At 35.3% G+C, this 26,034-nt stretch overlaps 1 protein-coding gene and 1 long non-coding RNA gene across 4 annotated transcripts; one reads left to right on the top strand and one right to left on the bottom strand.

The window, feature by feature from the left end:
* Positions 1 to 3,919: 3,919 nt before the first annotated feature.
* On the bottom strand, positions 3,920 to 5,769 carry LOC111886884 (uncharacterized membrane protein At4g09580). Of its 2 annotated transcripts, XM_023883126.2 has the most exons (5): positions 5,615 to 5,769; positions 5,269 to 5,535; positions 4,608 to 4,878; positions 4,342 to 4,512; positions 3,920 to 4,232 (listed from the first exon to the last, which is right to left on the bottom strand). In XM_023883126.2, the coding sequence occupies exons 2-5, from the start codon at positions 5,508 to 5,510 to the stop codon at positions 4,104 to 4,106; spliced, it is 813 nt and encodes a 270-aa protein (XP_023738894.1). In that variant the 5' UTR covers positions 5,511 to 5,535; positions 5,615 to 5,769; the 3' UTR covers positions 3,920 to 4,103. The 2 variants fall into 2 exon arrangements, with proteins under 2 accessions (XP_023738894.1, XP_042751562.1); XM_042895628.2 differs by lacking the exon at positions 5,615 to 5,769 and having other exon boundaries at positions 5,269 to 5,604.
* A 1,917-nt stretch (positions 5,770 to 7,686) lies between these two features.
* LOC111886953 (uncharacterized) lies at positions 7,687 to 9,495 on the top strand. Of its 2 annotated transcripts, none has more exons than XR_002848631.2 (5): positions 7,687 to 8,079; positions 8,171 to 8,259; positions 8,406 to 8,507; positions 8,602 to 8,678; positions 9,208 to 9,495. It is a non-coding gene; the product is annotated as an uncharacterized LOC111886953 (long non-coding RNA). The 2 variants fall into 2 exon arrangements; XR_006184609.2 differs by having other exon boundaries at positions 7,688 to 8,079; positions 8,182 to 8,259.
* Positions 9,496 to 26,034: the final 16,539 nt, after the last annotated feature.

Genomic DNA, 26,034 nt, shown 5'->3' with positions numbered 1-26,034 from the left:
TACATATATTCATCCTTTTATTTTAGTAATTCAACCATATGTATACTTGTTAAGTGATAAGTATTATTTTACATGCTTTTACACATAATATTTTACTTTACCAACCTTTAGCATCCTAGTAAGGAATCATGTGAATTAACTACGTCATTGTTAATGAAGTTAACTATGTCAACAAACAAATATTTCATAAAGTGTAGCTCTTGGTTTGTGAGTATGAATTAACTATGTCATTGTTAATGAAGTTAACTATGTTAACAAACAATGCCTTGTCCTTTAGCTGGTTTGAAGCCTCCCAGCTTGAGTATGACATTGTTGATGCATTTATTTACCAAATCCTCCCTATGTGGGATACAACATGCAATATGCTACATCTTGAGCATTAATGCCAAACGACTCATAATAACCATAATTTGTAACTTATGTTCTCATCACATCGATAATGTCATGCCTACTTTTGACAACCCTAGTCACCTAAGACTTTGTGGACACCTTCATCCTAATTTCTTAAATAAAATTAGATGGCACATGGACACCTTACGTCTCATTCTGTTGTAGGATACACTAATATCTGGCGTATCACAACTTATTTTGTTAGTAGCAGATCTCCTTATGAGAAGGACATTATAACGGGAAACGATATAGAAACTGAAAATTCTTTGGAGAAACTTGAAGGTGAATATAAGTGAAACTTTTAGGAATAAGGTGGTCTTGTAGGTGGTAGTTTGTACCAACCAAACAAGAAATAAAGAACAATTATCAAAAAGTAGAATTCGAACCATAATAAAGGCAACCAAATACACACTTGGGATGTTGATATGGAAGGCCAAAATTTTTTAATTTGCATAAATTTGCTTTAAAGAGTTTTTATAATGTTATGAACAAGAGGAAAAAGGCGGGGTGAAAGAAAGATAAAAGAACGCCAAACGAAGTAATAATGACTATAATCAAGGTCATGACATATGGGGAGATGTATAGGAATTTACATACCAATTAGGGGAGAATGGAATCTACAAGCTAGAAAAAGCCAAAGATAAAAGACAAAGTGACATAGATAATGCTAGGTATATTAAGGACAACAACGACCAAATTTTAGTAGATGACGAAGAGACTAGGAGGAAGTATGTTATCTATTTTTATTATTTATTTAATGAGGGAACTCTGACCATGAGGGTCATGGATATGAATGTTAAGGGATTTGTAGGGAATAACTAAATTCTCAATAAGGGTTCGTGGAAGATGATTAGTAGTATGGAAGTGAACATGGATATAAAGAGGATATGGAGAAACAAATCCATATGGACATATCTAAATACTATTAATACATGGCAATGAATTAGGGAAGAAATGGTTAGGTGGTGACGAACCTTTTTAACATCATATTAGACATAACCAAGATCACCGGGGAGCATAGATTTAGCACTATGATGTCGATATATAGGAACAAAATGAGATGTCCAAAGCTGTAAAACTATAAAGGTATTAAGTTACTTAAGCATACCATGAAATCTATACGAGAGAGTTCTAGAGGCCAATGTAAACCTCATTATGATCGTTTTAGAAAAACAATTTAGTTTCATACCAACAAGGTTAATGACTAAGACGATCCACCTCCTTATATGGCTAATAGAGAAATATAAGAAAAATATTAAGGATATCGAAATGGTGTTAATAAAATTGAATAATGCCTATGATAACATATCTAGGGAGAAAATTAGAGGACCTTGGAAACTACCGGTTCATGACATGTATTGTTGGTCTACAACTTGTTTCTAGACCCTAATAAGTGTCATATAGTATTTCATGATGAAAATTGGGTTTCATCAGCCTGTATATCTTTGCTCAGATCTTGGACGAGATGTCCAATGATATTGTGCCTTGGTGTATGCTTTTTGTAAATGATATTATATTGGTCATTGGTGGGACTGAGTCGAATGCTAGGTTGGATATTATGAGAATAACATTGGAAGGGAAGATGTTACTAATCAACACTGCTCAGATAGTGTATTTAGATAGTGTACTTGTGGTGCAATTCAATATGGAGAGGAAAGATAGAGTATATGTATGTATTAGGGATCAAGTTCTATATTCAAATGAGAATTTCAAATACATGAGGGAGTTGATATGTAAAGGAGAGGGAGTGGAGGTTGGTGTTACCCACCACATAAAGGCGGGCTGGTTAAAATGGAAATGGACCATACAAGTCTTGTGTGATAAGAGGATCTCAGTTAAAATGAAAGTTAATATTTTCAAGGTTGAAGTTAGTCCGAGTATGATCTATGGATCTAAATGTTGTCTGAGAAGGAGCATGTAAAGAATATGTAAATAGCATAAATAAGGATGTTGAGGTACATGCGCAACATTTTTTTGATAAGAATTCAAATGTGACAATTAGAAATACGTTGGGAGGGATACCAATCATCAAAAACGTTGAGAGAAGAAACACTTCTGGACATGTCCAAAGCTACTAAGGAAGATGGTTAGAAATGTGGAGTTGATCATAATGCATGGGACAACAAAGAGAGGACACCAAAGAAGGAAGTAAGAAGATACCGTGAGATTCGTCAGAAAGAAGCCGACGCTTCCAAAGACATAACCTCATATAGGAAGGTGTGGAGGCACACTATTGGATCTTTTTGTATACATTCCCCTTGTTTTCTTCTTCTTTTTCATTTAGAATGCTCTTTCTTGCTTCTCCTCCCATTTTACTCGGCAACGTTCCCTTTTTACCCACCTGATCACTATATGTATTTTCTTTTGTTAATGTTTTTTCTATATATTATTCTACAACTTGCATATGCTAACTCATCGTCTTATATGACCTATTACAAATTCCCATTACAATGCTGAAGGTCATCCATGAACATAATCGCTTTACCCTAGGTAAAGGAATAACCAAAGATATCTATCCCTTCTTACATCATCCTAATGAGATTATATCCCTGTAGCTGTATAAAGACAAAAATATACACGTACCACCGCACTAGACGTTTCGAGAAAGAAAACAAAAAAAGTGTTTTTGAAGGTTCCAGTGAATTACTTTGGTTTAGTTGTCACCATGTTCACGTCTTGGCCCAATTTCAAGCGTTACTTACCCATGCTCACTCGTTAATAGAATGTCCATTAATCTTACCATGGTCGCGAAAATTTCTTTTGCCATTGAAATACGATCCGAATTCTCAAAAAATCCTCGAAGCCCTATCATTACATTTGCCACTTACATTAATGCCTAAAGATGCATACGCCTCATCTAAGAATCACAACTATATAAGAAAATATCCTGAAATTTTGAATAAAATAATGGCCAATTACATAAAAAAAAAAAAAAAAAAAAAATCAACCCAAATCCATCCCCATCATATTTGGACATCCATGTTTCCGAATCCATAAAAATCTCAACTTCAAGTCATTATCATAATCGGGACCACTTTCAATAAAACGACGATGAAAATATAAATATCCATTTAGATACAACATATAATAATTATTGCGTTATATTCAAAACGTCTTGCAAAATCTCGTTACATAAATGCAAAGAATTTGATAGCATGCTTTCAAATCCTTCATTTACTTTTGTTCAATAGACCACCGGCATTTTCTCAAAACCGAACAAAACTATTTTGATCACATTTAATGAAAAATGTCTTTCATATTTACGTCCCATAAAAGAAATTTTGTAGTAGTCCTATCTAACAAAGGAATTCAAATATCATAGTTGCTATTTTAATGAAGAACCCAAATACGAGAGATGCTACTAAAATCAAGAAACTCTGAAATGCTAATTGGATACCACTTGTTGATAATAATAATAAGAATAGCCGATATAATATAATAGGAAACATACCTCTATACTCTTTCTATGTATGCGTTATGATCCTATGAATGTGTAGAAAAAGATTGTCACAATGTTTTGCATCCACGATTAAAAGTTAAAAGTTTCCAATAGCAGAAGATTTAAACACGTAATTATCCAGACAATTGCTAATAAAAAAAACTAAACTGCATTGCAAAGTTTATCTTCAACATCACTACACAAAACACAAGTCTTTTAAACATGAACCGGGTTCCAATTTGATGCTAGATCTGTACGACACCACAAGGAAACACTATGCTTTGTTCTTGTTGCTTATCAGTGTAGGTGTAATGGAAACAAGCCCTATCAGAAACAAAGTCCCTATAGAATGCATGTCATACAAGTCCCCAATCGACCTCAATTCACCAAGAGCAATTCCAGCCTATTAATATATATATATAAAAAAAAACACATTTACAAATTACAACTCACACTCATAAAACAAATCTTACAAAGTTTAAGACAATTAAAGAAAGAAAAGAAAAATTTACCCGAACAGTTACATAAGCTGCTGGAATGAGGCCGAGTGAAGTTGCCAAGAAGAATATATGATATGGAACATCAACAATTGGTGACGCGACATTAATAAACGTATTTGGCAAAGTTGGTGTCACCCTTAAGAAAAGCATGTAATTCAGAAGCCCACTTCGTCTTTTTGCCACCTGAGTATATATGGAAAGCAGAGCATCATTATCATATAAGATGATAACATCGAGAGTTGGAGTTGAGAACTTAGAAATGACTATTTTGTCCTCACCTGGTTTTGGAAGAAAACAAGTTTATCAGGCCAGAGAGATGAGATTAAGGGTCGCCCGATTAATTTTGATAGAAAGTAGCAAGAAGAAGCACCGGCAGTTGCAGCAAAGACAACTAAAGCTACACCTTTTAAGACACCGAAAAGGGATCCTGCAAGTAATGACATGAACACAGTTCCTGGAATCATGAATGTTTGCATGAAGATGTAGACTGTGCAATATCCAACAAGGACTTGCATTGTGTAGTCGCTTGTGTAGCTCTCGAGATGCTCCCTATCATGAAAAGGGAATGTACTTTCAGAAACAAACACACACTAGAATTGTGATCAAATCGCCATGGATTTGCAGATATAAGGTGTTTTCAAGTGAAGAACTTTGATCTAATTGACAATTGAACACCCATTTTTGAAACCCCCAAATATGACAAGAGATCGATCAATTTCAGAAATGTTTACAGGTGAACTTTCCATGTTTTTAGTCAAATGCGCGCTACAACTAGCACTTTTTTCAGAATACAAGTAACAAGATTGCGATTCATAACAAACTAGTAACGTCGTAAGTTTAAGGAAAAATATTAAATCTTGGGTGAACCCCATTATGAATAATACAGTAGATCCAGGTTTTAATGGTGATTAAGTAAAGGGTATGTGGGAAATCGAATACCGGAGAATATGAAGATCTTCGATGGTTCTTGGAAGCTTGAGGAAGCTGTAATCGGAATCCGGCAATGTTAGGTAAACTCCAGCGAGACCAACGACGAAGCACAAAACGACGCCGGATGCACCGGCCATTTCGAGAAACGTTAATGGGAATCTTGAGTCTGCTGATTGTTTGATTTTCCTTTCATTCTTATCATCAATTGATCTCATTGAAGTCGAAGAAGTCCCAAGCTGTTCTTGTTCCATGGATTACAATTCTTCTTCTAGTTTTCTATTTCCAAAACACAAAAGGACTTATAAGAAGATCATGAAATAAACTAAATTGAAGAATGATGAAGATTGTTACAAACCAAAGCAGTGAGTTGAAGGCAAGAAATCCAAAGGGGAGAAAGAAGAACACCCTTCTTCCTGGATTAGATTTCAAGACCCTCTTCTCTCACTTATACACAACGTTTCAAGTTTAATTTCTCAAATATTAATGATAATATGTATTTTTGTAGAAATTATATTTTGTTATTTTTATTCCTTTTTAATGTTTAATATGATTATTTTATTTTCAGATTAGTTAGAAAAATCAATAGACTTTTATAATATTATTAATAAGTGTAATATTATTTTTTAACCATTTGGTGTAAATAATTTCTTAATTTTCTTATATTATATAAAGATGACCACTAACTTGTTTTTTGTTTCTTTCTTATTTTAAAATAAAAGAATGGAAACAAAAAGCAAATAAATGTGTTGGAGTGATTTTTCCGCCACCCCCACTTTGAAAAGCAAGTATGAACTTGAATGAAGGTTATCACATTTTAAACTAGACTTGACGGCGTATCACAATATTATAATACTATAAGATTTATTTTGCCACATTAATTTCTTATGAGTTTTGGTAATATTTTTAAAATAAATAATATCTACATGTCAATTTTTGTTATTTTTTTTGCAAATTTTAAAATTAAAAAGTTATATAATACTTATAGTTATATATACAAAATACAAAATATTAATTGTAATAAATATGATTGTAAATTGCAATATATATATATATATATATATATATATATATATATATATATATATATATATATATATATATATATATATATATATATATATATATATATATATATATGGAAAAGTGAATATACCCTTAAAAAATATATAAGCTTAGGTACCAAAACTCATCATATTGTGTCGTTTTGTATCATATATACACATTGTAATTGTCCAATATTATTTTAATTCAACTTCTAACTTAATTTGATTTCAAGATTTTTATAAATTTTACGTTTATCTTCTTTTTACATAATTTTCATTTTCAACTATAATATATATAGCCTAGTAGGCGTTCGACATAAAAATGTGATATAAGAAGAAAATAATAGTGAAATTTCGAAAATTTTGAAAGTAAATCAAGTTAGGAGTTGAAATTTAAGAACATTATAATGAATATATAAAACAAAATGACGTATTATAGTGGATTTGGGTACCTAAGCTTATATACCCTTAAGAGTATATTCACTTTTCCCATATATATATATATATATATATATATATATATATATATATATATATATATATATATATATATATACAGAGAGAGAGAGAGAGAGAGAGAGAGAGAGAGAGAGGGAGAAAGGTTCGAATGTTTTTACTATCTATTGTGTGCTTGTAGGATTGATTCTGGACCAATCATTTTAGTTATTTTAAGAAAGTAATTAATGCATATTAAATACTGAAGTTCTAATTAATGCTCATTATATATTTAACATCTAATATATATTAATTACTTTCTTAAAATAACTAAAATGATTGGTCCAGAATCAATCCTACATGCACACAATAGATAGTTAGACAATATAACTTAACCATATATATATATATATATATATATATATATATATATATATATATATATTATGCATTATTAACATTTTTTAAATAATATTTAAAATTTATAAGATACAACTGTTAAATATCACCAAGGCATTATAAGGTGCAGTTCGAGAAGATATAGTACTTGGCATTGTTTTATTTGAATGTTTCGTTTGTTTAATTCGGGCATTAAAATTGCTTATGAGTTATTTAGTCATTTCAAACATCTTTCATTTCTTTTTTTATAAAATAAACCCATTTAATAAGATAACCTTGTTATAATATTCTAACAAGAAAAAAAATGATATGTACAAATCACATATATATTCATATTTCATATATATATATATATATATATATATATATATATATATATATATATATATATATATATATATATATATATATATATATATGCCCGGCCCAATACATGGGCGAGTTGGGCTTAAGCCCAGGGCATCAAATAAAAGGGGGCATAATATTAATTTGTCCAATAAGATGTACTATATGTATATATATTTTAGCCCAAAAGTGAAGTCCAGGTACTCCAGTCCAAGAAGAAACGCGTCTGGATGCTGAAGGCGGAAGATATGATTGAGCGCCAAATATCTTGAGAACTTCAATCGTCAAATCGGTAACGACTGAAAATCGTATTGTTGTGTTTCGAGGCTGCCAAATCGCTGAACTATCTATTTCTCTTGGTCCGATTTTTAACCCTATCTTATTCTCAATTGCTGTAAATCAACTAATGCTACTAGCCTGCTTGATTGGGTTTGATTCAATCGACTTTTTTTTCAAACTTCTCGCTCGGAGTTCGATCAGCGATTCGCTGTGCTTGATTGGGTTCTTTTTTTTCTGCCCTGAAGCAAGAGGAAAACGGAAGAAAGTGTCTCAAAAGTTCAACTGTTCAATTGATTTGGGAGATTGAGTCTGTAAATCGGTGAGTTCGTTTTTCCATCATTTGTTTCTTATTTATTTCTAAACTTCCTGAAATCAATCATCATTTGTTCATTATCTGATTAAGTGATTAGTTTGAATACAGGATAAGGAGGCATATCACATATCTGAAAGTTGGATGAAAAAGAACTGTTGGATTCGATTTTGTCTTCTTCTGATTTGGGTGACTTATCTAGTTCTCTACTTCCTTTCTTCTGATTTCGATTTCACTATCTGATTATGATTTATGTGTTTCATTGTATTTGATTAATTTCGATTTTTTTTATTATGATTTAACATTAGTTGCTGTTTCTGATTTCGATTTTTCAGTGAAAAGGAATTTTCACCTTTGTTTGAGCTTGGGTTTTGCTTCTGATTAAGTTCGAAATCTATTTCCTTTAATCTTTATCCTCTATTTGTTGTTTACTTCAGGTAAATTTCAGACTTGCTTACAAATTACTCAAGTTCCATTGGTCCTTTCTAATTTTTTTGTTTTTGTTTTTTTTGTTTCTGTAATGTTAATTAGAAGGCTGCTTTGTATTGAAAGTTGACATCATGGTTTGCTCAAAATCTACTGCCTTGTGTACTTGACTTCTTGTTCAGGTTATATCTTTGTTTGTTTAGTGTTTATAACTAGATTTGTTGAGTTTTAAATATTTTTCCAGAAAACAACCATTACATGCTCAAAATAGAAAAAAAAATGAACAAGAAGAGGCTAATCATTTAAGAGGGTCTTTGAATAAATTTGTTGTTAGAAATCAAAATATTAGTGAAAATAATCTGGTTGATAACTTTAATATTCCACCAAGTACTTCCAATGATTCGGTTGATATTTCTAATTATTTTGAAAAAAATGATTTTGAATCTATATTTGGTTTTTTATTTAATGGTTCCAAATTAGTTTCTTTATTTGATGATGAATTAAAAAATATTATTTAAATCTTGAGTCCAATTTGACAAATAGTGAATGTGATATTGATGGAAATGATTTATTGATAGAGTTACAAGTTTTAATAAAATGTTGTTATATGAAGCATACAAAAGTGAAAAGTGAAAAACATTATAAATCTATTCAAACAATGGAGTATACAAGAAGAATGAATATATTTCTTAATGTTTTGGTTGTATGTAGGATATTGTTGAAGGTGTTGGTTACGGCTGCTTCTCCGGAAAGAAGTTTTTCAAAATTGAAGCTCTTGAAATCGTATAAGAAGTATTATGACTCAAGAAAAATTGAATGTATACCAATTTTAAGTATTGAAAGTGAATTTTTACAAAATATTGATTAATTGTAAAGTATGAATTGTTTTTGCTACAAAAAATGTTCGAAAACATTGTTTTAGGTGATTTTTGTAGGTTTTGTTTGTATTGTTTGTTTGATTATAAAATTCACTGTACTTTTGATTTTCTAGTTATTTTATATATAAGGGCATAAAAATTCTTATCTCGCCCTGGATAGTAAAAAACAATGAACCGACCCTGATGATACATATCACTAAAATACCTCATAATGAGATTTGAAAAAAAAAAGCTTGAAGGGATATAACGCCGCTCATCGAAGAATATTCGATAAAATCGAGGTTGAGATAGCCAAGTGAGCCATGATGTTTCACGTGATGCTAAAAATGCTATAATACCGACAAAATACGCACATGGCCGACACCCTTTTCTACATTTTATTTTATATTTTATTATTAAACGTGTTTGGTTTTATTTTAAAACAATCCTCTCTAATAATAATAATATATATAATATATAATAATGTATAAGTATTTGGTGAGTGATTAACTGATTATAAATTTATTTAATTATATTCTCTATCTTTATTGCTGTAAGCCTGATAATTGTCAACGGTTTCAGTATCCATTCAACTAAAATACGATAAAACTACTGGTATTTATGTTTATACAAACGAATAAAACATAAATATAACCGTATAATAAAATTACTTAATTTGAATGAGTTAATGTGTTAATCTGTTACAATTTTTTTCCCATGCAATACTCAAAGATTCGAAAGAATTCACTGTAGTCGTTACAATATTATTATTTAATACAAGCTTTAAATTCAAAGCACAATATCGATCTGTTAATTTTAAAATTAACTAAAATCATGCTAAACTACTCTATAACTGTTGTAGTAATTAATTAGTATGTCTATTACACGTATCACAATTTATCCAAGACGTCTACATGTGTCAATGCAAGAAATAACAAGTGTTATCGTTTGGGTCATATTGTTGCATCATGCATGGATTTTAGCAACGTGAACCATGCATAAGAAAAAGGACGAAATTTATGATGATACCTGACTCTGTTGCATTAATTGTGTCTTCTACTTCGTAAATTCAACTTATTTAATTTTATCGGTTTTAAATGGTTTTGTCGTAATTAAGTTAAAAGCGGACCAACATCGGAAGACTAATCCGCCCAAGCATTCGACCATTTACGGCCAAACCTGTGTACAATATGGATTTTCAAAGGCCATTACAGGCAAAGGACATACCATTACGGTTTTTCTTTTTGGATTCGACCTAACAATTTCTATACACCAAGATGTTTCCACGAAGCAATCTGAAATACTAATTTTGAGAGTTCATTCTTTGTGAGTTAATTAGTGATTGAGTGTTCTTAATCAAAGCTTTATATATTGCTTTGATTTTGGGTTTCGGGAAACACATTTATAACATATTGGGCAAGCAATATACTTATACCACAACAATCCGGTATTTTGGATGTGTTTGCAATTGTTCAGATTTTAGTTCTTACCTTTGGGCACCCCATGCCTATCCCAATTCCCACCAATGTTTTAAAAACTTGTTTTTTTTAGTTAAATCCAAGGTTGTAAAAATCGCTCGACGTTAGCTAGTCGGTGGACTGGGGTTAAGGGATTAATCGGCTAGGCGGAGATTATTCAGGGGATTAATCCGGGACCATTAATTGTTAATTTGTTAGATTTTAAAAAATTAAATATGACTAATATCATATAAAAGTTCGTAAATACCACTGATATCATAACAAAATAGGTTGATATGATAAATACAACACTAATAGTACCTCAAAAGGTTTCTATTGAGATATAATTTCTTCAAAGTGTTAAAATTTCATTGGTCTCTATTGTTTCACTCATCTGTGTATGTAAGGATTAATCGCTAGGCGCCCTCTAATCGGTCGAGTAGCGCCTAGGGATTAATCGGAGATTAATCGGGACCTAATCGAGATTTTTACAACATTGGTTAAATCAATATGGCGTCGGGTCAACCGTTTCTATAATGAGAAATTAAATATTCTCCTACCTTTTGATCCTACCAATCCTCCTACCTATTTAAATGATGACATGTGTCATATTAGTATCCTAAAATATCATAAAATCTCATTAAATGAACATTAAATGTTACAAATGTCACAATTTCATTGAGTAGGAGTATATTTAAGAACAAAAAGTAGGAAGATATTTAATTTCTCTTCTATAATTTTCATATTTTTTTTTTATTTTCCTACATATACATACATATATAAATTATGAATTTGACATTTACAAGTTCAAACATTAAAAATACACATAAAAATAAGTTGTAGATTAATCCAAATACATTAAAGTAACACATAACCATAAATTTTAATGTTTTACGTCAATCTATATACATAAAAAAAATATAATATCGAAACAAAATATGATTTTAGATGAATAAAAACACATCAAAAAACTTTATAACATTTACCATATGTTTTATTTAGAGAAACTAAATAGATTTGAAAAAAAAAATCATCAAAATTTATTATGCAAATGGTTCTTTTCCATGTGTTTTTATTTGGTTTAACCGGTTTATTTTGAACGGTTCAACCGAGTTTTTCTAAAAACCGGTCAGTTCAATCTAGTTCAAAAATCAACATAAAAATGGTGATAGTTGAACCGCTCCCTCCCCCGGCATTACAAGAATAAACATCTATAGGGACGACACCTATAGGGACGACAAAAGTCGTTTCTATAGATCATCTATAGAGACGACATGTCGTCTCTATAGGGTTGACCAACATTTTTTGACTCGTTAACCTATAGAGACGACGTGTTGTTGCAACAAGTTATGCGGATAATTGGCGGGTTTCTGAAAAAGATGTAGCTACGACATGTCGTCCCAACAATTTAGGCAGAAATTTTCGCGGGATAAGGAAAGTATACACGGAACAGGGGACAATCACCTTCAACTCCGGCCTCATCAACAACAATTATTCTCTCTCCTTTGATCGACGGTTTGCTGCTTTCCGGATACGAAATCAACGACTACTTTACCACCCGGACTCCACTGCACAACGACTCTATGTCTGTACATTACTAGCATGACGATTTCAATAAAGGTACACCACAAATTTGAAATCTTTGTTACATTGATGAATATCTACATGCGATTTCTTATCATCAAACTTATATACCAATAAATTTCTCTGATATCGGATTGTGTAAAGTAATGTACAAGGTAAAACTGATAAAAAGGATGTTATAATTGCATGATATCACCAGTAGATCATGTAGGCTTTTTTGTATCTATGATTGTGTAAGTTTTGATCACTTAACCTATTATTAGCAATAATTGTTCGATTTGGATCAAATCTGCATTTGTGTCCTGCTTGTGCTGTAAATCTTGAATGTATATGATTCTATATTCAACCAACATTATAGGACAAACTTGTGTATGTGACAATGAACCTAGTTTGATCCTTGTATATAACATTGATAATGATATATGGAATTGAAATTCAAGTTTTGAGAAACTTGTACCAGAATTAATCTTTAATTCTGATACATGCATCAAATTTGATGTTTTGGCACCATAACAGGCTCTGTTTCTATTGCTGATTTGGAGGTTGAAATCTGTTTTGATAATATCATTATTATGATTATAAAAAGCCTCTTTGTATAAGATATAAACTATAGATCTACTCTGAGCCTTATTCCCTTTTTTCGTTTACATGAACTAGTGACAGGATCACAGGACGAAAATGCCCTCCTCAAGTAAGCTTAAGGTCTCACGTTATTCCCTTTTTCATTCTGAATAAAGACGGAAAGAAATCGGAGGATGGACCGAGTGGTAAATGCTCAAGCCATTCATGTTTTATTTTCACCTAATTTCTTGTTTGTGAATGAAAAATACCTTTCTTTATCCTAACAATTATACATGTTTTAAGAAAATACATTGCCATGATCCTTGACTCTATTCTATGACTCTTCTTTTCATATTACAACTGAAATGGATAGAATTTTTTTAGACATTTGGAATATGAACAAACTGCATATCCATTTGTTTTTTTTTTGTATAAACATAAATTTATTATGGCAGCAAACTTATACAATTGTCTTTTCCAGCCTATTTACAATGAATTTGTACTTTCTTGAGAATCATTTGACGTTGAGAGCTGTATATGTGACTTTAATCTAAACTTTTAAAGTTTCACCTTTTTAAATTTATATCACAAAGTTGATGATTTGACTTGAGAATTAATTGTCTTCCTATTCTGTTTCTACAGTTCAAAGTTCTACTTCTACTTATGTTGATTGGACAAACTTCTTTCCCTTTCAATTGTTTTTTGACTTTGCTTTTTAAGCAAAATATCTTTGGACTAAATTGTAAATAGGGCGCATGAAATACATAAATTACATTATTCTAACTTAAGTGTTATTTGTTTTTTTTTACTTAATGGACTTAACGGGACATGATTAAATCTGGTAAAGATATAGAAAGTCGAACTGAAAGGTTTCTTAGCAGCATCACAAACTCATTTGAAATGGTTCTCCACTGCAATATATAAGTCAGAATCATATTACTTTCAGATGACGGGCCCACACCAAAACCCAATCGAGATTCACAAAAGGTACCGCAAGGAAGCTTTCATGATTCTGACGGAAAGATGTCCAGAATCATCAATTCCAGAGTTGCATCTCCACTTGTTGCAAAAGGGGGAAACCCCCCAAAACCGGGAATCTGGTCCAAAGAATAGAATCGGTCATTCACGAACAACGGTTAGAAACTGCGTGGTTACAAAACCGGAACGGAATCAGGTATTACCGCAAGATGGCGGTGACCACCAGCGGCGGATGGTGGCGATGGACCTGTTGCCACAGGAGAAATGAGATGAGTTGACACATAAACTTAATCTTTTGAAGATAAAAGACGAAAATACCCTTTCGAAGGAACATATTGTGAAACGACCCAAAAATACGACCCAAAAATTTCGTTTTTCAACATAACCAAAAACCATAATCTGAGTGTCATATCATAACCCATACAGGATGTATCTCAAAATAATAATAAAAACACTGTGCGGAAAACTGTATCATATCCATGTCATATAAAAATCAAGAACCAAATCAACTCCTAGGATAAAAGCTGAAGCTGTGGTGTGTGCGATGCCATCATCCCGAGCTCTTCCCTCTACAAGCGGGAGTACCTGAAACCAAAACTGAAACTGTAAGCACGAAGCTTAGTAAGCTCCCCCAAACTACCACATACCATACAATACATATAAAGCACATACTGGGCCTTGCCCACTACATCAGACCGAGGTCTGGAACTAGCTGCATCGGACCGAAGTCCGGAACTGACTGGGACCTTGTCCCCTGCATCGGACCAGAGTCCGGAACTAACTGCATCGGACCGGAGTCCGGAACTAACTGCATCGGACCGAAGTCCGGAACTGACTGCATCGGACCGAAGTCCGAAACTGACTGATCATGACATAGCATATCACATAACAACTATTATATTCACACATACTGCATACTGCATCGGACCGAAGTCCGGAACTCATAACACAAATATGCTTGAATCACAAAGACGTCAAGCCAGCTAGCTACTACATTAAACTAAAGACCGGAACTACTAATAATTACACGGGCCGACATTGTGGCCGTAGACCCGTTCCTACTGAAGGGAAACTCACCTCGTGAACTGGCTGCTGAGTGTATGGCTCTGGAAGCTAGCTGCTGCTGATCCGGCGTCTCCCCGGCTACAAGTCCATAAACACACTCAATCAAATACTAAACACTGCACTGGGTAAAATGACTCTTTTACCCTTGGTCAAAGTCAACTCTCAGACAAAGTCAACTCTCGGTCAAAGTCAACCCATAGTTGACCTGACTCGCCGAGTTGGGCCGCCAACTCGCCGAGTCCCTATTCCCACTCCTCGACTCAACCCGCTGCTACTCGTCGAGTATGGCATCGACTCGACGAGTACTCCCCCGATCAAGAACTCAGACGATCTTCATCTGACTCGCCGAGTCCTATGAACAACTCGACGAGTTGTTCTTGAGCTTTAGAAGACTGCCTTGGACTCGCCGAGTTGTATGAACAACTCGCCGAGTCCCTCCACTACTGAGTCTACCCTCGAACTCGCTGAGTCCACTCCACAACTCACTGGGCCCACTCGACATCGCTCAAAAGGAAGAAATCGGGGACTCGCGACTCGACTCGCCGAGTCGTTCTTCCGACTCGCCGAGTCACCGCCATGCAACTATTCTACACTCGATTCTGCTCGAATCCAATACATACAAATGATAGATCTGGGTCCAATAAGCTGATTTACCACGTAAAGTTTCCAACTTTACGTGTACAAACACATGAACAAGGGAATAAAGGCTAGAAAGGCACTTAAAAGGGTAGATCTAGGGTTATGATGCACAATGGCTCCATAAAGACAATAGATATGGGCTCTACAACCCCTAAATGAACAGATCTAAGGATATCTCGACATGAAATGGCTTCCATATCAACCTAAGGCTTGAGAAAAGCATCAACTAGATCTAAAGGGGATTTTAAAGCATAGAAGGAAAGGAAATCCGAAGAATACCTCAAAGAACTCTTGTTTTCCCTTGAATCTTCGCTCTACACTTCTTCTCCTTGCTCCTTTCTTCTTCTCCTTCTTCAATCCTTCACAAAATGCACACAAGATCACTTAAAACACTCAAGGACGAATTAGGGTTTTCTCACAGCTTTAGAGGGTCAAGGAGGCGAGATTGGGGGCTATAAGGTGGTTTAAATAGTGGGCAACCCGGGGATTTAGGGTTTCTCCCAGACGGATAGACTCGCCGAGTCCAGAATATGGACTCGCCGAGTCGCCAACTAACACGTGCACGAAATCCCGTCCCTACTCGGCGAGTCAGGCTATGAACTCGCCGAGTCCCTTTACAAAATTTCCAAAATAAATACCAAGGAATTATCATACCGGGAATGGGTCGTTACATATTGGGCGACAGTTTCCGATGTCACCGAGCTTGTTGCATGATGGCAGTTTAACGGGCAAGTAAGTGGTCAACAAACTAGTTCTTTTTTTTTCTTGCGTGAAGGTAAAAGACCGAAATACCCTTTTGCAGAATGCAATAATTTGTAACAATTCTTTTGCTTTTTTTTATATAGGGGATATGAGTCTGGATCAGGTGGTGGTGGTTGTTTCTATTTTAACAAGTGGCGGAATAGGAGGGGAAAGGTAAACTTTTAGGTAGTGTTTGGTATGATGGAATTGGGGAAGGAATGGAATGGTTCATTCCATCGAATTGAAAAAAAATGTCTGTTTGGTTTGTGTGGTGGAATGGAATGGACCATTCTTGAAAGAATCTGATTCCTTCCTATTTTATTGTAGTTTTCGTTCAAAAAGAGCTTAATAGAGAAAGTCGGGTTTCACCATATTTTAAATAATCATATATCCAGTCAACACTTTATGCAGACAATAAATAATGAAAAAAAAGAAACATTGCTTGTAGATAGGCTCTTCTCACTTTGTAATTTAAATTTGAAAATGCAGGTGTTGCTTATTGGAGGTTCAATAGGTACTATGCTTGAAGCTTTACAAGTTATTGGAGGTGATTACTACAAATAGTTAGCAAAGCAATCTCTCTGTAATTGTTGCAATATTTTCCAAATGTTCACTTGCAGAAGGTGTTCTGAAATTGGGAGTATAAACAACTGAAGAATTTGATGCAAAGTTTGGTAGATCTGAACTAGTAAAGTTTTAAAACATGTAATGTTTGGGAATCTTCCTTCAATTTGTATTGTTTAAAGCATATAATAAAATCATTTAACACTATTTATTGCAATTAAATTTACAATTTTAGCTATTTTGTAAATATATTGCTTTAACTATTTTGGGATTGTCAAAACTCAAAAAATACATAGAAAAAAGAGCAGGGTGTAGACTTGTGGGCATACCTATAAAGACAACGTGTCGTCTCTATAGGTAAATGTATAGGGACGACAAATCATCTCTATAGGTTAATCTACTATCTTGATCTGCCGTTGCTATAGGTCGGTGTATGTCATGGTATATAGCTTTATCTATAGAGACGACATGTCGTCTCTATAGTTGTTTCTATTGGGACAACATGTCGTCTCTATAACTTTATCTATGGTGATTGGAAAATTAAAGTGACGAACCCTTTAGAGACAGTATGTCGTCTCTATAGGTAAGCTATTGCGACGATATGTACAACGACGACAAAAATAATCTGTTATGACGGGGCTATGGAGACGAACATTATAGGGACGACTTGTCGTTGCTACCATCTATAGGTACAACTTTAGTATCTATAGAGACGAAAATTGTCGTCCCTATAGGTCTCGTTTCTTGTAGTGCGGTTCCCGGTTCAACTGGTTTGATCGACCGATTCAAACCGGTTTTTAAAACATTGATTCCCATCACATGGGTAGGGTGGGGGAAGGAAAACCGTAGAACACTAGCAATATTTTGGACATGACAATTTTTTGGTTCTTATTTAAAATAAAATATATCATCTAATCATGTGGGCATATACAATATCACATTGATAATGGAACAACGGTAAATCGTCATGTTGTTCATGTGGTTGATTTTATAAGCCATATTTGGTAGGTGAATTCGGTCCAATGTTTTGTTGTTGGTTGTTCACTTGGGACATGTAAATTGGTGCTACTAAAATCCCAACAAGTGGTATTTGAACTTTTGGGTTTTTAGTCATCAAGAAGTCAATATTTTCAACAATTTGACCATATCAAGTAACCAATCAATCCAATATAGTTAGCTTAATTTTTTTATAACAATTCGATAAATGGGGTATTGATTAGAATACCCTTGACCTGCTTGATGAATCTCAATTGCTCTTGCTCCAGTGAATGTACCCTTACTCGAGAAGGAAAAGGTAACGGAGGCTGATATAGTTTAACAAAAGATGATTTTTTTTTTTGTTTCAGACTAGGCCCACGATGTGATAATATATGCCTCACGTCGTGAGAACTGCGCATCAACCCTTTCTTTTTCTTTAATATTCATTCTATTTAGCTGTGGATCGGGTTGCTTAGAGGCTTCATTATGGATCTCTATATGCTCTAAATTATGGTTTTCGTTAGTGGATATGGCCATTGACATGTGGTTCGGTATTAGATTAGAATTTCTGAGTGACAATCTTTCCTTCACAAGTGTAGTAAATTACCCGACTTGAGTCTCAATATTTTTGATGGAAGCTTGAAGATTTATCATAGTAACATCAGTAGTATCGTGTGTTTTTTTAGAGGCTTCCATAAACCTATTAAGCATTGACTCAAAGTCCATCTTCTTGTTGGGTGGTGGTTGTTCTGTTTGGTAATAGCCTCATTCGGTTTGCCGTTACTTTTCATCTTTTTGCTTTTTGTATTCTTCATATGGCAACCACTCTTTCTTGGTATTTCTCCAATCTTCATCAAATCTCTCACCATTAGAATAACAAACTTGAGCTTTTCAATTCCCATGTTCATCCAAATCGCAATCTTTAGTTAAGTGCGGCCCATTGCACTTATCATACTGTAACACCTCAAATTTTAGACTAAAATTTTCATTTTTAAATTTCCAAAAATCATAGTTTTACAACCAAGTTATCGAATACAGGATCATCCCAAAACAACAAGTATCATAATTATCAGAGTTCATAAACATGTCCCAGTAGTAACTTCCCCAGTGCGTGTGTTCAATCAGACCTTCGCCTTCCTGCAGTCCTGTGAAGTACCTGTCACATATAAGTCAACAAATATAAGCACAAAGCTTAGTGAGTTCCCCAAGATACCACATATAACACAACATAAATAAACAACTACGGGTAATCTGCAACCCTAGGGCTATCAGCAGTCCCGGTGAGCTAACAACATGCTCGATGGGTTATCAACAACCCTGGTTGGCTATCAACAACCTCAATCAAATATAATTATCACAACATAGCATAACATAGCAGCTAGACCCAGCTGGTCATCATAATAACGCTATCGTACCTTACATGTAAGAATAGGTGAGGATACTCACCTGATACTGATGACATGAAAAGCCTAGCATCCAAATTGCCAGATCTAGACTCTGCCTAGTCAACAAAATAATTAAGCCTAATTAATAATTAAGGTTCAAAACTCACATGCAAGTACAAATCCCATCGCTAAACCTTCTAAGGGAAAAGGACCATTTTGCCCTTCCCATGGTCCAAAAACCCTAAAACTTGACCAAGGGTCAAAGTTAACGAAAGTCAACACTCAGTGCGTACGCTGAGTGTACCACTCCATACGCTAGGCATGCAACTAGGTCAGCATGCATCGAGGAAGAATTAGGCTATGTTGCACGTTACCAGGAGTACACCCGGCGTACTCCATTAATCTCCAAATCCACTAAGTTGGTGTCTTAATCCTTTAAGACAACCAACCCAACTACAAATCTGACTAATTTAAGGCCTCTTAATCCCTAAAGTTGTGGTTTTTAAGACATTGCATGGCTTGGAAAGGCTCAAAGCATCACTTCATCCATTCTAATCTACTTTAGTCATGCATAAGCCATTAGGGAAGATCAAGGAAGCATTTTTATCAATCTAGATGTATTAATATGCATAAAAGGACAACTTAAGCCCTATGGAGATCTAGAAGAACACTAGCCAAGGAAAAATCAAAAAGGTCCAAACTTGGGGACTTTTAGGTCATAAATCTTAAATCAAAGAGATCTAGAAGAACGCTAGCTAAGGTATAAGTTTTATACCTGAAAATGATGCACAAAGGTAGGAAGTTTCTGGATCTTCAAGCTTGCTAGCATCTTCTTCTTATTCTCTAGCCTTCTTCTTCAACTACAAGAGCCAAGAACACTCAAAACTTGCAATAACACACACACACACACGAGATTTGGGTTTATCGGAGGGTTGGAGGCTGATAAGGGTGGCTAGAAATGAAGACATAATGTTCCTTAAATAAGGGAAACCCTTGAAATTGGGGTTTTACATCTGAGCTAGTACGCCCAACGTACTAGCTGCCTCTCGGCGACCATGCAGGCTGCATGAGTACGCTATTTACACCCAACGTACAACCTCTTTTGCAAACTTTTTCTAGTAGGGACCAAATGCGACACTTTTGATAAAGATTCAAAGAATGATAAAATGTACCTTATTTCAAGATGTTACACACACATAAATCATATGACATGTATATATTGATCTATCTTTGTCATTCGCCGATCCATATTCTCTATTTTAGCCATAACTGTGGGAAAGTTCTTGTTCCCTCCATCTCCTATACCTCTTGTTACATCTTCTCGCGGGTTATGGTATTCTCTTGAGTGCTTCATGAATTCTTCAATTAATTCTTTGATCATGCTGGATTCTTCTTAGTCACCAGTCCTTGAGAATCAAGAAGTTGCATCGTTGTCATATTCACCCCATCATAGAAAATAGACACGTCTTGTTAAATGTTCAAGTCATATTGAGGAAAATTTGTCAAAAGACTTTTTTTTATCTCCCCCAAGCTTCATATATGGACTCACCGATTTCTTGTTGGAAGTTGGCTATCTTCTTTGTATGTTTACATATCTTTGAATAAGGACTAAATTGCTCTATAAACGCTTCACGAAGATTATCCCATGTCCGAATTGTTCCAGGGGCTAACAATTTCAACCATATATTTGCATCTCCAGTAAATGTCATGGGATACATTCTCATTAAAACGAAATCTCTTGAAACATTTGGAACATTAAAATAGTAGAAAATATCCAAAACTTCATCGATGTTCTTGAAAGAATCTTCATAATCTTTCCCGAAAAAAGACTTGTATTTAAGCATTGAAAGAATATGGACTTTGAGCTCAAAACCTATTGCAGCTGGAATCGTTGGTGGAACTAAACCAGGACCGTTGTTATTTCGCAACCTCTTCTTATACTCATCCATCTTCATATATACTATTTCTGCTATCTCTTGAACCTCAATATTTATATCATCCTCTAAATCGTCTTCGGTTTCTGGCTTGTAAGAAATGACTCTCTTGTTTGGAGTCTTCTCAAAATGCGCAAATGTGTCAACTTCAAAAGTGCTAGTTGATTTGTCGACCTTTTTCCTTTCTTTTTATGGAAAGATGATTCATGATCTTTAAGTTGTAAAATTGTTGGAGTTCTAGATCCTTGGATCATAATCTCTAAAACAAAATAAAACAAAAATGCGTAGAAACAAACTAAAAGCAAAATAAACGAAAAATTGAGAACTACTGTCCTTATGTCATGAGGTTTAATCCTCACGCCGTGAGCACTGTATAAATAGAAAAATAATTTTTTTTTCAGAAAATCAACTTTTTGCAGTTTTGTACCCCAATATTAACCTCAAGCAATTAAATTAACAACTGAAATAACTATTCCTTGACAACGACGTCAAAAAATTGATGTGCATAAAAGTATACCTATCAACTTTTAAATTTATAAAACTAACTGCTAATTCTCCTAACTACTTATCTACCTAAATTTATAAACCTAACTACTTAGCCACACACACGAGATTATCTACTAATGCACCTATAATCATACTCATATTTACGCCCCACATACAACCTCTTTTGAAAACATTTTCTATTAGGGACGAAATGCTACACTTTTGATAAAGATTCAAAGAATGATAAAATGTACCTTATTTTGGGATGTTACAAATCTCCCCCACTAAAATCAAACTTCTCCCTCAAAGTCATCCTCCGGAAACAACTCAGGGTATTGCTCACGCATCTCAGACTCAGGTTCTCATGTCCACTCCGAACCTTTACGGTGCTGCCACTGAACTTTGACCAAGTTCACAACCTTGTTCCTCAAGGTTTTCACTCTCTGATCCAAAATGGCTACAGGCTTCTCCATATAATTCAGGCGATCATCAACCTGAATGTCCTCCAAGGTAACCACAATCGACTCATCGAATATACACTTCCTCAGTTGGGAAACATGGACGGTATCATGGATCTGACTCTGCTCCTCTGGTAGCTCCAATCGGTAGGCCACCTTACCCACGCGGGCCAAAGCTTGAAAAGGGCCAACGAAACGGGGCCCAACTTGCCTCGCTTCGTGAAGCGGATAACACCCTTCCAGGGTGATGCCTTCAGGAGCACTAGATCCCCCACCTGAAACTCTAACTCAGAGCGTCGCCAATCCGCATAACTCTTCTGATGGATCTGCGCTGTCAATAGTCTTTGTTGAACCTGCTGTATAAGATCAGTCATCTTGAGCACGACCTCGATGCTCCCCATGACCCTCTGCCCCACCTCGCCCCAACAAATAGGAGTCTGACATTTCCGACCATAAAGGATCTCGAACAGGGGCATATCGATACTGGCATGATGGCTGTTGTTATACGAGAACTCAGCCAACAGTAGATAAGAGTCCCAACTCCCCCAAAAATGAATAACACAAGCAAACAGCAAAAATGGATAACACAAGCAAACAACATATCCTCGAGGGTCTGAATCTTTCGCTCGCTCTGCCCGTCCGTCTAGAGATGGTACGCGATACTGAAGTGTAGCCGGGTACCCAACTCCTCATGAAATCTCTTCCAGAATCTGGAAGTAAAGTGCACATCCCGATTGGACACAATAGACTTCAGCACCCCCTGCCGACCCACCACCTATCGAATGTAAGTGTCAGCCAACTTCTTTGTAGAAGAGTTCTCACTAATGGATAAGAAGTGAGCACTCTTCGTTAAACGATCCATTATCACCCAAGTAGTGTCAACACCCCTCGCAGTCCTCAGTAGCTTTGTAATGAAATCCATAGTAATCTGCTCCTACTTCGATAGGGGAACCTCCAGAGGCTACAACTTGCCATGAGGGCATTGGTGCTCCGTCTTGACCTTCCGGCAGGACAAACATCACTCCATAAATCATGCCACATATCTTTTCATACATGGCCACCAATAATTGTGCTTCAAGACAAGATACATCTTTGTAGCCCTCGGGCGGATAGAAAATCTTGATTTGTGGGCCTCCTCCATCAAAATACATCGATCCCCACCCGAATACGGTACCCATACCCTCCCATGAAGTGTCAAAAGCCCTCGATTGTCCATATCAAATGCCGAAATCTGACCGATCACCCGTTCACTCTTCCGGTTTTCCACTTTTATGGCCTCCGACTATGCTTCCTTGATGATCTCTAAAACTGGAGTCATCACGGTCATCCTCATGCACACATCTCGAATCAGGGTACTCGCCGCCCTCTGACTCAAGGCATCAACCACCATATTGGCCATGCCCGGATGATATAAGATCTCAATGTCATAGTCCTTCACTACATCCAACCACCTCCTTTGCCTCCTATTCAAGTTAGGTTAATCCATAAGGTATCTCAGACTCTTATGGTCCGTGTAGATGGTACACCGAACACCATAAAGATAGTGACGCCAAATCTTAAGGTTGAAAGCCACCGCCTATAACACCTGTGTTTCTGGGCTTGTCATTAATGTTGATATAGTAGTCTAGGTTAACCTTTGTAACTCGTTTTGAAATAATAGAAGTGTATTATTTGAATATTATGTGTTTTGTGCTTAATTGTGTGTCTTAATGTAATTAAGAATAAAAATAAACGTCAAAATGAAATGTTAGATAAGCTCTATATCTATAGATAATGTTGTAGTAGTTGAAATGAGGTTTCCAAATATTTAAAGAAAGCCGAAATCCAAGTTATAACGAAGAAGTTATGACCTGTCGAAGTTTCGCGACAGAACCGACAACGCAAAATAATGTAAAAAGTGAAATTCTACATTAGAGCGATATTTAGCCCTAGTGATCTAAATGAATGTCGTAGAGTTCGTTAAACCGAGAGCTTGCATAAAGAGAACGCCCAAATCTGACTTCGTATGAGGAAGTTATGATTTTCTGAAGTTTCGACTTAGTAGTATGCAGCCCGAATACTCGATTTGAGACCGAGCGGTTTCTAGCCGAAACAATCTAAACGAGAATCGAAGATCTCGTTAATTGTAGTGAAACGATAAAAAGATAGGCGAAAACGGACGTCGGATGAAGAAGTTAGGAATTTATAACGGAGTTTTCATGTCCCGGCCTACTAAAAATAAATAATAAAAATAAATTCAAAATTAGCCGACGGAGTCTAAACGAAAGTTGTAGAGAGTAGTCTCACCTACGTGTGGATATAAAGAACGTCGAAAACGGAGTTCGTATGAAGAAGATATGAATTTTATAACTTTTTAAACGATTAATATTTATTTATTTAATCTTTAATCCGATATTATCCGAAAGGGGAGTCACCAGAATTATCCGGGTTACGCCCAGCGTGGGGCTGTACGCCCAACGTACATCGAAGTATGACGCGCCTCACACTCGAGTTCTTCGGATACGTAAGCAGTGACGATTTTGGAGGAGTACGCCCCGCTTAGAGCATTACGCCCACCGTAATGCGAGGCCTCAGCCTCCTATAAAAGGCTTGCGAGGGCAGCCGAGAGTTTTGCTCTTTTTCTCTCATTTTGCATCGTTTTGCGTGCCAGAAGTATCCCGAAGCCCCGGTATCAATCCCGAGCCTCGAAGCAAGTTCCGAAGCCCTGAAGATCCCGAGAAGTGCGATTCCCGAGCCAAAGCTCTGCCCGCGAGGAGCCAGGTTTTGTGAAGATCTTCCAGATCTACCAAAGAATACTACTTCTGTAAGTCGTAGTGTTTTCCGATCATCTTCTGATCAAGTGAGTGTGTAGTTACTTTCTTCTAATGCATAATTATGAAGTGGTTTATATGAAATACGTGTTATGTGTATATTTTGTTGTTATATGTGTGAATGTATATTCACTTTCTTCTATCTCACAGATATGATTTATTCTCTATGAAATACGTGTTATGTGTATGTGTCTCATCTGTTGATTGGAATATGTATTGAATAAGAATGCTATACATGTTTTAAACTATGTATAAAAATTTATATTTTTATCTACTAATATGTTGGGTAGAACATGGGTAGATAGTTGATGTGTGATAAACAGATGAGAGGCCTCGATGTTGTTGATGTTGACCTAGTCATCTAGCGGAGTATGGATGATGACCACAGACTCTTTCTAGACAGTCCAGTGGAACGCTAGCAGGTTCATAACCTGTAGGTGTTGTGAACAATGTGTTCACCGGTGTACTCTATCCCCCTCATGGTTGCCTTTAAGATATCTATTGTTGAGGAAACCCCTTAGCAGTAATGTCCGTCCCGATGAAAATCCTAGATTAGGTCCCTTAAGATAGATGTTGTTTTAGGGACATAAAGTGAGGATAACGGGAATGGGTAATCGGGTTATTGTTGGTTGGTGAAATTAAATATAATTATTTATTGTGGGTTGAAAACCCTATATGCTCACCAGGCTCCCAAGCCCGACCCACTCAGTTATTTCGTATTACAGGTAGTGGCGCGGGGGCATAAGATGGATGAATCATCAAGTTGTTTTGTTTACAAGTCTGTATATGTATATATTTATTGAATGACTTGTAATGTTATCGTTTATGCTTTAAGTCTAGAAATCCTACAAATTCCTAGACTTAAACTTCGAATGCTAAGTGAAGGTTGTTAGATGTGTGCCTGTTATATTTCAGACACGAGCACTAGTTTATTTTAGGAAAGTTGCCTAAAATGCTTTTATGTGCTAAAATGTTATATGTTGCCATATATGATATTATATGTTCGGGTCTATGGTCTGTTGCCGACCGGATCTGGAAACC

This window comes from Lactuca sativa, chromosome 6, assembly GCF_002870075.4.
Source record: "Lactuca sativa cultivar Salinas chromosome 6, Lsat_Salinas_v11, whole genome shotgun sequence".
In the NCBI taxonomy this organism is placed as follows: domain Eukaryota; kingdom Viridiplantae; phylum Streptophyta; class Magnoliopsida; order Asterales; family Asteraceae; genus Lactuca; species Lactuca sativa.
Note: the sequence above shows the minus strand (reverse complement) of the source record. Positions and strands in the feature narration are given on the sequence as shown.